This window comes from Micropterus dolomieu, linkage group LG05, assembly GCF_021292245.1.
Source record: "Micropterus dolomieu isolate WLL.071019.BEF.003 ecotype Adirondacks linkage group LG05, ASM2129224v1, whole genome shotgun sequence".
In the NCBI taxonomy this organism is placed as follows: Eukaryota; Metazoa; Chordata; class Actinopteri; order Centrarchiformes; family Centrarchidae; genus Micropterus; species Micropterus dolomieu.
Window position 1 is genome coordinate 27189004 of NC_060154.1, and position 12878 is coordinate 27201881.

General features: G+C 42.4%; 2 protein-coding genes across 3 annotated transcripts; one reads left to right on the forward strand and one right to left on the reverse strand.

The window, feature by feature from the left end:
- The first annotated feature begins 637 nt into the window (after positions 1 to 637).
- Positions 638 to 9331, forward strand: bcl6aa (BCL6A transcription repressor a). 2 transcript variants are annotated; one of them, XM_046050376.1, is made up of 9 exons: positions 638 to 722; positions 4811 to 4982; positions 5088 to 5309; positions 5398 to 6363; positions 6768 to 6949; positions 7036 to 7203; positions 7318 to 7448; positions 7753 to 7890; positions 8024 to 9331. In XM_046050376.1, the coding sequence occupies exons 1-9, from the start codon at positions 638 to 640 to the stop codon at positions 8165 to 8167; spliced, it is 2208 nt and encodes a 735-aa protein (XP_045906332.1). In that variant the 3' UTR covers positions 8168 to 9331. The 2 variants fall into 2 exon arrangements, with proteins under 2 accessions (XP_045906332.1, XP_045906331.1); XM_046050375.1 differs by lacking the exon at positions 638 to 722 and adding an exon at positions 2410 to 2496.
- Positions 9332 to 10370: 1039 nt separating this feature from the next.
- Positions 10371 to 12299, reverse strand: smx5. The gene is made up of 5 exons (XM_046050378.1): positions 12153 to 12299; positions 11891 to 11958; positions 11408 to 11438; positions 11241 to 11300; positions 10371 to 10901 (listed from the first exon to the last, which is right to left on the reverse strand). The coding sequence occupies exons 1-5, from the start codon at positions 12153 to 12155 to the stop codon at positions 10776 to 10778; spliced, it is 288 nt and encodes a 95-aa protein (XP_045906334.1). The 5' UTR covers positions 12156 to 12299; the 3' UTR covers positions 10371 to 10775.
- Positions 12300 to 12878: the final 579 nt, after the last annotated feature.

Genomic DNA, 12878 nt, shown 5'->3' on the forward strand with positions numbered 1-12878 from the left:
TGACAAAGGGTGACTGGCTGCTCAAACGTCCCTGACGCCAATTAAACCTCATGTGAGCATTATCGTGCAGTGACAGTGGCATCGAGTGTATTCTTTTCAATCTCTCTCAAAAATGTATCGTGGGGTGAATGTATTTTACACTTCTCCGTTCAACATCATCAAAACAAAAGTATCAGATCATGGATCATGAGAAATTTACAAGATACTCCTCAAAGACTTTATAAAATATACAATCAATCAATATCTATCAATAGATGTAGAAAGGGAGCGAGGACTTTAAAGTCTAAATGCGGTTAGTTTAGCAAAATATGACGAGGCTCTATGTTCCAATGTGGGATGTGCTGTGTTTACTGATTATTAACATTAAGCACTGACGAGCTCACCACTGATTTTACAGTCATATGAGTATCAAGCACTCATTCAAATATTTAATTGATATTTTCAGAGCATTTAAATCTAACTAGAGTGTCTGTGTGTTATTTTGTAATATTAAAACTACTACTGAAGATAAAATATATATTTTGAAAGGAGTTATACGTAGCTGAGGCAACACTTTCACTGTTGTCGTGTAAACTAATATATCTCCTGATTTTATTTTAAAAATCTGTCTTTGTGTCATGTGTTATCAGCTCAGCAAATGCTCCTTCTGTGCCAAGGAGTGAACAGGATGAGAAAAGACGCGGAATCTGTGGTTTGGAATCACCACAAACAAAGTTTCCAAGGTGAGTCACAGACAGTAAATGCTTGTCCACAGCTCATCAAATTAATACTAACTTTCCCTCCAAACCAAGCACCATAAACCATCTACTAACGGGTCAAAAGATATGTAAATTCACACCAGTTCTCATCTGCATACAGGGACGAAACAAACTACACGTGCAGTTCAACTTCTCTTCGATGCCCTCCGTTTATACAGAAGCCTGGCTTGCTGATATGTTTCAAACTGAAAGCGCATGAAGTAAAACACAACACCAGTAGGCTGCAAAGTAAAAAAGACTGCATTTATTCTCGGCCAACTCTGAGAAATGATGCAACTGGGAGTACACATGCCTTAAATTAAATGCTAGGAGAAAAAACAAAGCATGCGTTCAATTAATTTTCCAGGAATCTTTCACTTTGCATTTCAATGAGCAATGTTTTTGTTGTTAAGTTTTCACATCACCTGACATGGACAATTTCACAGGCCTCCCAGCCCCACTCCTTCCAATTAATCAGTTATTCAATCAAAAAGTTTTTTGTTTTGTTTTTACCCCAGGGAGGAGAACTTATTTTTAGAGGAAAAACATCTGCATAACAAGAGGCTGAAGTCTGTCTGAAGTGTGTGTTGTGGAGGAGGACAGAGCCTGCTGAGGAGTTCAATTGAGTTACAAAGGCATCACCAAGCCCTGCATAAAATGTCACAACGTGTCCCCTCTCGTGGCATTGTAAACATTAATACTCACACATCAAACACATCTGCCTGGTTGTGAATTATAAGCAAGGATTGAGAGTGCATTCACACAACTTCTATGCATCCATTCATACTCGTGTCAGGCTTTCAGATCGGTGATGTGCTGCCTTTCATGCAACAAGTTTTCTATGTGCTTAAAAAGTTAATATAGGCTACTGTAGTTAGGCTATAGCTATAATGTATCAGCAATTAGTCTTGATCTTTGTTTTTCATCCACCGTCTGACGCTTCAGCACAATAACAGTTACGGTCTGAAGCGACTACGCTATTAAACCGTTATATAGGCTATGCGCAGATGAGAAAGCTCCATTTCGACCATGCACTGACATTAACTGAAAAACCAAACCGCTTAACAAGCACATCCACATGACATACGCTCAACTGACTGCCTGTAGACCTTCGAATAATAAATCTATTAAAGCTTTCATTTTTCAACAAACCCCCGACGGTGATTCGCAGCGTTCTCCATCTATGAAGTCAGCATACCTGCAGGAAATCTGGCTAAAAAAAAAAAATGTCAAAGCCTGCCACATCGACCTGTCCGCTCGGGCCTAATTAAGATGTCGGTCTGTGTGCTGCACGTGTAGGGTCTGTGTGTTGTATGCGACGAAAGGCAACGAAACGACACACCGCTTAAATCGCGGAATATAAATTAGTTCTGAGAATTTCGGTGGGCTGGGTTTAAGGAACTGGTGACGTCGCAGCCTCGACGTCCTGTGACTGTGGATCAAACCAAAAGTTGGGGGGTGGTTGGATCGCTGTGAAACAATTTCCAGCTTTATTTTACAAAATAATTCTTGTTTTTGCACTCATTCAAACCCTGCCTTTACGCCGCGCTCACTGTTAAAGTGAGTATGCTCAATATATGTCAGAAGAACCGATTAGAAAAGAAGTTGTGTTCACCACAGGGTGAAAAAACGTCTCTCCCCTGCCCCGGGAAAGTGGTACGGTCTCAGGCTCAAATTCCGAGAATTGAGCTCGTCTGATTCTTAGAACTGGGGTTCTTAGAAGTGGTGATGCAAGAAGTTTCTAGGAAAGCGCTACCAGGTGATTTTTTAAATTCCTTTTTTCCTTTAATTTGGCGCGAAGTTTTTATGTACTGTGTGTTGCTGGTGTTTTACACATAGCTATTTGTACATTTGTGCTGTTTAAGTGTCTGTGTAGCCGGGGCTGCGTGTGGCTGTGTCTGCTGGCAGTTCGGACAGTGCAGAGTCGAAACTCTTGAGGTGGCTCCTGCAGTGACAGGCAGAGCGCCGGGCTCTTGACAGATCGGCTGCCTCGGCGCTGCGCTGTTAGAGCAGCGGGACGGACAGCAGCCTCCCTCCGCCGTAGCTCCCCATGCCGCACTGGCAGAGTCGTGTTGTGAAAGCTGTAATAACGCCTGGATTAGATAACTACAGTGATGAAAATGAGGATTTTGAGCGGTGTAAAGGCTGTCCAGAGCCCGGGTTGTAGTAGGTGGTTCTCGGGTGGACATAGTTGTCTGTGTTAACAGTGTCAGAGAGCGTTTAAAGCCGAGGCTGCGCTTTAAACGCTCTCTGACTTATTGCTACTTAAACGTTCAAGTGTCAACATAGCGTGGCGGTGGCTCGCGCGCGCTGTCACACGAACTTGTGCTGGCAGCATGGCAGCCTCAGGTTCAGGGTGTTTTTACTTGGCGGTCGCTGCGATGGTAATTTGCTCTAATGGAGCGCAAAAGGCTGCGCCGAAAGAGCCAGTCTGTTACCGTAACATTGTAGCGGAAACGTGTGTGTGTGTGTGTGTGTGTGTGTGTGTGTGTTTTCCATGGTAGAGCATAATACAAGACACGTCGTAGCGCCAAGTTGTCTCTTAATGTTTCCACTGTGACACTGCGCTGCATGGGCTGTCGCCTTCCAAAGTAACGTTACAACAAGTAGAAAGGTTTTACCGAGATGCGCACAAAGTTGGTTTCAGCTTGACTGCAAAGTGTTGCCTCATTTCTGTCACGGGCTGAGAGTGTCGGTTTGACAGTATTTATGATCAGGAACATACAATTAGACCATGTGCAGGAGCAGTAAAAAAAATCTGTAAATAAAATCTAGAGATGTGTTGTGGACCTACGTTTTGGGCTGACATAAATCTGTGTGCTGTCACTTACACCAACGCACTGTGAGAAAGCAGACTGTCACAAGTGTAGCCTAGTTGTAGTCCTCATAATACATTTTCCCGAAAATGGTTAATTGTGTTTACAGTAGCCGCTGGTTGTTTATCGCCGTTTGGAGGTCATGATTCACCACCTTTTGAACAGATGTCTATTTATTTCGAGTCTGTTCTATTTTCGGACGTGTCCAGTTACAGACTTCAGTCTTGCCATTGAGTTGATCCGCGCGCGTGTTATAAAGCCAAGTCTGGCTTGGGTTAATTAAATGTTAGTTTTCACTCCCATAAAGTAATTGACCTCAGAAAGGCACCAGTCTCTGTCATATCGTCCAAAGCAAAGAGGATACAGAGCGCTGCTGGGCTTCACAGGACCACGCTGTCACACGTTTTATTATAGCAAACATGGAAAACTGTTACTTGTAGTGTAGCCTACAACTTAGTCAGCTGTACAAGTTTGTTTTGAACGTTCAGTCAGACATCCTGCGGTCGAGATTAAAATTCATAGTTTTGATGTTGTGCTTGTGAGGGGGGGGGCAGTAATAAGTGAGCTCCTTGCTTAAACAAATGTCCTTACTCTATCAGCTGGGTCATAGTGAACTGAACGAAAGTCCGACCCCGCCGTGCTGAAGGCAAAGACACTTTTCTCCGCTAGATTTAATGCAGAGAAATAAGTGGCCAACGAGTGCATGCTCATTTTGATATATAGTTAATAAAACCGCATTTTAAAATAATGCTCAGGGCATCTAGTCGTGTTTATTATTTAGAAATGTGCTGTTGTAAATGAATCACTGTGTTCAACTAATTTATTTCCAAAAAATAAAATAACACCTTTATTACAGCATGATATCATGAATACTTTTGTCTGCTCCAGTCAAATTATCATGTGCTATTTTAAATTTTTTCTTTCATCTTCATTTGTTACATTAACTTGTCAAGCAGTGGTTCAGAAAGAGAGAAAGCGAGGGGGGTGAGAAATTATTCCAAAGGTAGAAATTTAAATGTCTAGACAGTGTTTATTTAATAAATGGCGCCGCCTTCTGGAGGAAGGGCTGCATCTGTTTCTGCCACATTGATGAAGACCTTGTGAGGACCATAAATATATTTCATCCCAACTAATTTACTTAAAGGTTAGCTGCGCTTCAGCCTTACAACAGGGGGGTGAATTATGGCATGGCAGTAAAATAAACTCATGCATTGCTATTTTCTGTGAAATAATCTTTGCTTCTTTTTCTGTTTGCAGAACTTGACAAAATGGCTTGCGCAGCAGACAGCTGCATACAATTCACACGCCATGCGAGTGATGTCCTGCTCAACCTGAACCGACTGCGTAGCAGAGATATTCTCACAGATGTCACTATCCTGGTTAACAGACAGCAGTTTCGTGCACACAAGACCGTTCTCATGGCTTGCAGGTGTGTGTTAGTTGTGTGAGCCAAAATTTTTGCTCCAGTTTGAAGACAAAGCGACTGATCTTTGTACCCTCTGTCTGTGTTCCTTCTTCTTTTACATGGCTGCAGTGGGCTGTTTTACACCATCTTTACAGACTCCCACAAGTGCAACCTTAATGCTATCAGTCTGGACCCAAAGGTGGACCCAGAGGGCTTTGCCATCCTGCTGGAGTTTATGTACACCTCCCGTCTCACACTAAAGGAGAGCCTGATAATGGCGATAATGAACACAGCTATCTACCTGCAGATGGACCATGTTGTGGACACCTGCCACAGATTCATCAAATCCAGGTTGGTGTGACAAGGTTGCGTTACAAATCAGTGAAATTCATCATTATCAGCATCTGTCGTGTTTTTTACCTTCTTGTTCTCTTCACAGTGATCCGTCTGCCAAGCTGCCCAGAGATGAGTTTTTGGTCAGTCCCTTGGTTTTACCTCAGGATGTCCATGCTTACCGGCCCCATGATGTTGTTGACAGCTTGCACGGACGCATGGCACCATTCAGGGACGGGAGGCCCTATGGCTCAAACATGTTCAGCGGGGTCAGCACCCCCAGCAACTACCATCTCTATGGGCAGTTTCCCATGCCAGGATTCCCCTTCCCTCTCTGCAAGCTGACTGATGCCAAAAATGCTTTTGCTGACTTCTCTAAGAGCGGTATCCACCACAAGCATTGTTCTCCGCATGACAGCGCCAACATCATCAGGGCAGAATACACCAGGGCAGTTGGCACTAGCTCCTCCAGCATTATTCACTCCACCACCTACGCTTCAAGGGAGGTAGGGAGAGACGACGAGATGAGGAAGGAAAGCCACGAGGGGGTCAGCCAGTCTATGGCTCTCGGCACGAGGAAGCGTGCTTTTCCTGTGTTGACCCTCGAGCACCAGAAGGACTCGGGCAAAGATCACGCTCCTCAGGCAGAGGAAGACCTGATCCATCAGCACTACCCTCTTGGAATCTCCTCGGCGGGGCGAAAGAGCCTCATGAGCAGCCCGCAGAGTCCCCTCAAATCAGACTGCCAGCCCAACTCCCCGACAGAGTCCAGCAGCAGCAAGAACGCAAGCCTCTCCCAAGCCATCGGAGTGCAAGCCCCGCAAGGCACGCAGGACCCCAAAGCTCGCAACTGGAAGAAGTACAAGTTCATCGTGCTGAATCAGAGTGCAAAGGAAGACGAGGTGGGGCTGCGGGATCCCGGGCTTCGTTCACCTCAGCGCCTTGGCCTGCCACCCTACCTCCACCCCAGCGACTCGGAGAACCTCGACCCACAAACCACAAGCAAGAGCAACGATCACAGCGAGGACCTACCTGTGCCCCAGGCGAGCCGTCTCAACAACATCATCAACGGGTGAGGTTTTTCTCAAACACATAGCTGCATGTTTGGCTTAAGTGCCACATTAAAATGTCACAGTGACATGTGAAGCAGTTAGTATGACGCACCGGGAGGTTTTTAAGGTAATGTAGGAAGGTATCATGTGAGCGGAGGATTTTATGGCCAGTGGGGGGTTTTTATGCGTTATTTACACTTCTGTTTTCTATTATCCAGTTTCCCTGCGTGATTGCCCGTATGTCTTATTACTTAAAACAAACCAGGGTTGGATTAGGATTTACAGGTCTGTTTTTCTGGACATTCAACAGGATAATATTAGGAACTTTATATTGAAATTCCGTTTGGTTTGAAGTATCGGCTTACGTCTGGTATTTGATGTAATCACTTATGTCTGACTTGAAGTATTTGTTTTTTGTCTGTAGTGCACTTGAAGGGTCACTGAGGAACGGTGACAGCCACCCTCCACACTACTTGAGCCGCCTGAACTGCTCATCCTGTGGCTCCCCGTCCCCGCAGCACTCAGAAGTCTGTCCCAACACCTCCAGGTCCCGTCTAACAGAGGACATGGCAGAGCTGCACTCTGAATACTCAGACTCCAGTTGTGGTGAGTTTATGTCAAATATTAAATGTCGCGATAAATCAAAAATTATTATGTTATGGGTACCATTAGCTGTGATTTCTCCTGAACAGAAAATGGTACATTCTTCTGTAACGAGTGTGACTCCAAGTTCGCTGAAGATGAAGCGCTGAAGCAACATATGCTTCAAGTGCACAGCGACAAGCCATACAAGTGTGACCGCTGCCAGGCTGCTTTCCGCTACAAGGGCAACCTCGCCAGCCACAAGACTGTCCACACAGGTACATCTAAGAGGTTCATGCATTGTGTGTGTCAAGTCTACGCTCATTTGCTTCTGAAATCTTACGTCTTTATTTTTTTTTCCCTCCCCGTCCCCTCTGGTTTCCTCTTCACAGGAGAGAAGCCGTACCGCTGTAATATCTGTGGCGCTCAGTTTAACAGACCAGCTAACCTCAAGACTCACACTCGCATCCACTCAGGAGAGAAGCCATACAAATGTGAGACGTGTGGAGCTCGTTTTGTACAGGTAATAACACCCTTACATATAAATCTGAATCTATTGAACATTTTCCCTCTCCACTGTGTGTAATAACACTAAGACTCAAGTCTGAACTGTGACTATGTGAGGCTAGAGTTATTTACAGCTTTACCCATAATTACAGTGAAGAACATCCATAAGGTTGTTTTGGCTTTTCTACAATTTTCATAAAAGCGTGTCTGAGTAAAGGGACAATTCCCAGATAATAGTTTGCATCGGTTTGAATGCTACTTTCATCAGTTAAATGGTTGGATTGAAGCTGACCGTTGTCCATTTTTTGTTCACGTTACAGGTTGCTCATCTCCGTGCCCACGTGTTGATCCACACAGGTGAGAAGCCATATCCGTGTGAGATCTGTGGAACTCGCTTCCGTCACCTGCAGACGTTGAAGAGTCACCTGCGTATACACACAGGAGAAAAGCCGTACCATGTAGGTTGACATACTGTACTTCTGCCTCTTAAAAAGTGACAAAATACAATAACATGACCTTCTGAATTAAATTTCAGCTATTACAAGACAGTGAAATGCCTTAAGCTAATGTTGCGCTACTTTCCTTTTTCAGTGTGAGAAATGCAACTTGCACTTCCGCCACAAGAGTCAGCTACGTTTGCATCTTCGACAGAAGCACGGCGCCATCACTAACACAAAGATCCAATACCGTATGTCAACGGTAGACATGCCTACTGACTTGACAAAGGCATGCTGAACTGGAAGACGGGAACAATTTTTTAATGGAGGCAATCTGGACCTTGGCATTTGAAGACCCCAATTTGTACAATCATCCAAAATTGTAGTGCCACACTGTGTTCATTAGACATATAAATTGGCTGTGTACGCCATTCTAAACGGGTTTCCACTACATGTGAACGTAGAGCCACATACGGCATCTTAGTCACTTTATTGTTTCTATATAGATATAAATATATATATGTTGGAAGTGTTTCTAAGCTTTGAAGGTACGTATATAAAGCTTTATTTTGTTGAGAAGAATGGTGTGTAAACAATCAGCTTTTTGAAAATACAGTATTTTATATCAGAGAACTTACTTTTCTGAAAGTATTGAAAATTTTGATCGACGGGTGGTACATATATTTTAAGATAACAAGAATTGCGGCTGTATAGAGTTGTCTATACATTTTTATGTAGATGTACGTACATGTTGCACCATGACAAGTTGCCATTTTCATGTGAAGAGGAAAAACAATGACAGTGTAATTGGATTTAGTCTAAAACATATCAGATGACTGCTGCTGTCTGATGACGATATGCATGAGGTACTCTCTTAACCGTTGCCAGTTGTCAGCGCACATGAAGTGGGCAACTGCATAAATATTGTGACATATTGTGTAATTATATTTGTGGGATTGCTCTCTGCGGGCAGAGCCAATCCAAGTGTTGAAATACATTTCAAGGTACTGCTTTGTTACGACCAAGAAAACATTTTGCTTCAAACGTATTTGTAGAGATGTGACTTTTGTTTTTGTTCTTTTGTTTATCATAAGTGAAGGTTTACAGTTTTGGTCATTGTTCTAGATCCTACAGTAAAGTTGTGTAAGTGTTATGGTTTTTGTTTGTAGATACACTGTGTATTCAATGTGCCTTTCTCTATGGTGACTGAATACTTCAACATTCAGCCCAGCTCTGTTAAGGTACAACTCAAGGACACTTGTCCTAGATCCCCGTGCGTGTGTGTGCGTGTGTGTGTGTGTGTGTTTGTATATATTTTTAAATGCTTGTCACCAACCTTAAAACATGCAAATTCATCATTGTAAATCTTCAGGACTTGTTTTTGGATTGGGCTTTTTTAACTGCATTAAAATTATTGTAAAATGTTATAGATGTATGAATGTAAAATAAAAAAATAAAGGTATTGGATTTCTATGTATTAACACCAGATTGAGTTTGTCCTGTTAAAGTGAGAAATTACACTGTACATAGGGGCTCACAGTTTTATAATTTTTCCAGACAAAGCCATTTTAACAAAAAAGATGTGCTGTATTTTTGGCCTATAGTAACTAAAACATAAGATGCAAAATAAGACTGACTACACAACTTAATTTGACTTGATGTTGACCGAAACTGAACCAGTAGAGGCCTGCCATCTTTCACAATCCCCATCTGTCACATATTCCTCCTTTCGCTCTTAAAAAGTGCTGTGAATACTGCAGAAAGGGAAGAAAAACGACCCAGTTCCTATCTAACTTTTACTGTTTACACCGTAGGGAAACATGGATTTTCCTTTATAAGATAAACATGAAATGTAACTTTGGCTGAACAGTCACCATGACAATTCAAGGATAACTGTAAATGCTAAGACTCTTAAAGTCAAATAAATGAGTCAATAATGCCACATACACAGAAATATCTATCTCAAGTTTGCTGAAATTAGCTGCCGTACGCTACTGGTCACACCAGACCAAGTAAGGCTATTGCAACAAAACTGGATGTACTGAATTGAACAAGGGTGTGTTTTTTTTTTGCTAATGAATTTGACTTGGTTTGTAAGAGGAAGAATGTTATTTCATCTTTCAAAAGTTAGACCCTATGGGGAAACTGCAGTTCCAACAGCAGTTAAGATGTCAACAAACTAATTGTAAGAAGATGCTTATACAGAACTGATTTGCATAAACCATGTCACATGTATTAGACTTCTACAGCACACCCACACAGCATAAAAATGGATCTACGCTGTACTGTCATCAAGTCTTTACCATTATCTTGTGTATTTTAAGTTCTCAGTATTCTGATACGGACGACTAGCACAATGGCGCCGTGGGATTTCCACTTTTATTTCCCATTTACAAAATAGCTCTCTTCCATCACCACAGCATATGGCAATAAAGCTTTCTCCACTAACTTCAAATGCCAAAACTAAGATCTCTATAAATGACAATAACATGAGCAAAATATAAATAAAATATTTTTTGTTTTATTTTGAAGTGGCATAAAAAAAAAATCCAAAAGTAATATTTATTTTAAAAGATAAGCAACAGTGCTTGTATTAACAACAGAAACACTACAACAGATCTTTGTCTCAAAACTGGATTCAGTTTCCTTTCTTTTAAACAAAAGACAGTATCAAATGCAGCCTCCTATCCGGCCGTGAGGTGAAGACCATTTCCAATAATTATCGTTTTGCATCTTACTGATCACTAATGTAAGGAATGCAATTCAATTCTCTGCATAATCACAAGAGCTGCCCAAACTGTATCACCTTTAAATGAACTTTACTCAAAACTTAAACTACTCATTGTTCACCATAAAGCTCCCACCCCACCACCCGCCCCAGTCCAAAACCCCATCCTGCAGGCCGATCACTGCTTCTGCTGCATTGCCTCTTTTCGCGCAGCGTCTTGCAGGAGCTGAGTGTCAACTTCATCTGCAGGTAGCTGAACGTACCGGACCACGGATCCACGGATGAAACAGTTCTTCACAGAGAGCTGGAGCAAATAAAGACAACACATTGCAATAATCATCATCACTCAAAGTGCTGGAGAGGCATGAAATCGGCTTTCAGCGATACAGAATCGGTGAGACATTTCAACACTTCATCAGATAACGGAACTGATGCTTTTGTGCATCCCCCCCCCCCCCTTCTCCAAGTTTCGCATTTCATGCAACATAAAAGTCACTAATTATCAAGGTGACGAAACAATGTTAAGTTTAGTTTTTTTGGAGCTGACAGGCCCCCGGATGTCCAGGACCACAAAAACAGAACATTAGGGTCAAGACAGAGCTGAAGACCTGAATGGTGGTAGGTGCCAGACAGCTCAACCTACCATGTGGGGATATTTCTCCGGGTCAGTGACACTGATGTCTGTGAGCTTAATGTTCAGGTACTGAAACACACAAGCAGAAGACATGGGACGTCAAAAGATTAGAAGTGGGCCGTCAGAAAGAAAATGGAAAAGGTTCAGAATAAGGACAAGAAGTCATTGTTCCCAACCTGGTCAACAGAATGAAGTGTCCCACAGATGCTGAAGAGAGAGACGAGGGATACAAATGGTTACAGGCATTTACAGACATCCCATCCTTAACTTACATCAAACATAGGCGATGGTCAAAAATAACAACGATACTTTTTGTTACATATTACAATCGAAAACAACACCACGGCGATAAATAAACTTAACTTATATTGTCAGTCTTTGAGTAGAGAGGAGCTCATTACCATTGTAATTTTTAACCTCTCTTATGTTGCATTTAATTGTAAGTTGTGTGTATTATTTTGTGCGTGCTTACAGCTGTGTCACTTTTTCATTGCCCCATCTATACAACGTTAATCCAAAGCTGAAGTTGGAGCGTGTGTTTTTGAGCCTCCGTCGTTCACATCCCCCCGCCGCCTCTCAACAGCGCAGAGTTGTGCCTAACTAAACAACGGAGGCGAATTCAAACAGTGTTAAAGTTAAAGTGAAAAACAAAACCCAACCTCAAGTCGTTTTTGAGCTCCACCACCACATCCTTCCCCACCAGCGACTTGAAAAACGAGTAGAAGAGCTGAAAAGCAGAGCGACATGGTCAGGCTAACGTTAGCAGCGGGCTAAGTGTCGGTCCAGGCTGCAGAGACAGGCAGCAAACTGAAGCACACAGAGCGACGCAGTGAGCTGCGACTCATCCCACGCCTCACCGGCTCTTCAGATAACATCTGTAAGCTGGAAAACCACATTTACACATTCAAACTGATTTCTTACCATTATTGCTGTTGGTTTCTTGTGGTTAGTGCGTCCGGCTTTGATGATGTATCATACATGCGTGATATTGCTGCGACGGACCAGGGTGCAATTACTGACCAGCCCCACGCGGGGGAGCCAGAGGTGCGCTCAATGTTTACAGGTGTGAAAAGACGTAGAACTTTAGCACCTGGTTTATTGTAGCTTGTTATGTGAACGATGTGGCCACAAAGCATTATATCAGCACTGTGACGCCAAACATCAATATTGTGTCTCATACAGTCCGTGAAATGTCTCTCTCTGTTTATCTGTTGGTGTGGTATCCTTTATTAATGAATTTTTTATTTCCTATCTAATGAAGTGTATGAAATGAATGTCTCCTAATGTACTTTACATATAGCTTTGGCGATATTGTTGCTATACATTTATGCCAATAAAGCTATATATATTGAATTTATTAAGTTCTTATGTTTTTCAGGTGTAATCAAAAAGTATAGAGGCCCAAAAGGCCTTTGTACCTATTAGGATTTGCTTGAGCTTCCCAAGTCTTGAGACCCCTTAAAACGAGGCAATGTCAACTTGCCACCCATTGTCAATGGTTATATTTCTATATATAGTCAAATGAAAAGTAAGTTAGTTATTTATAAGCATTAGGAGGTAGAAGTATCCAGTAATATGTTAAACTAACAGCAAAGCTGAGAGGGAGGTCTGAAAATAAAATTTGTGTAGAAAATTTAAATCATCTTT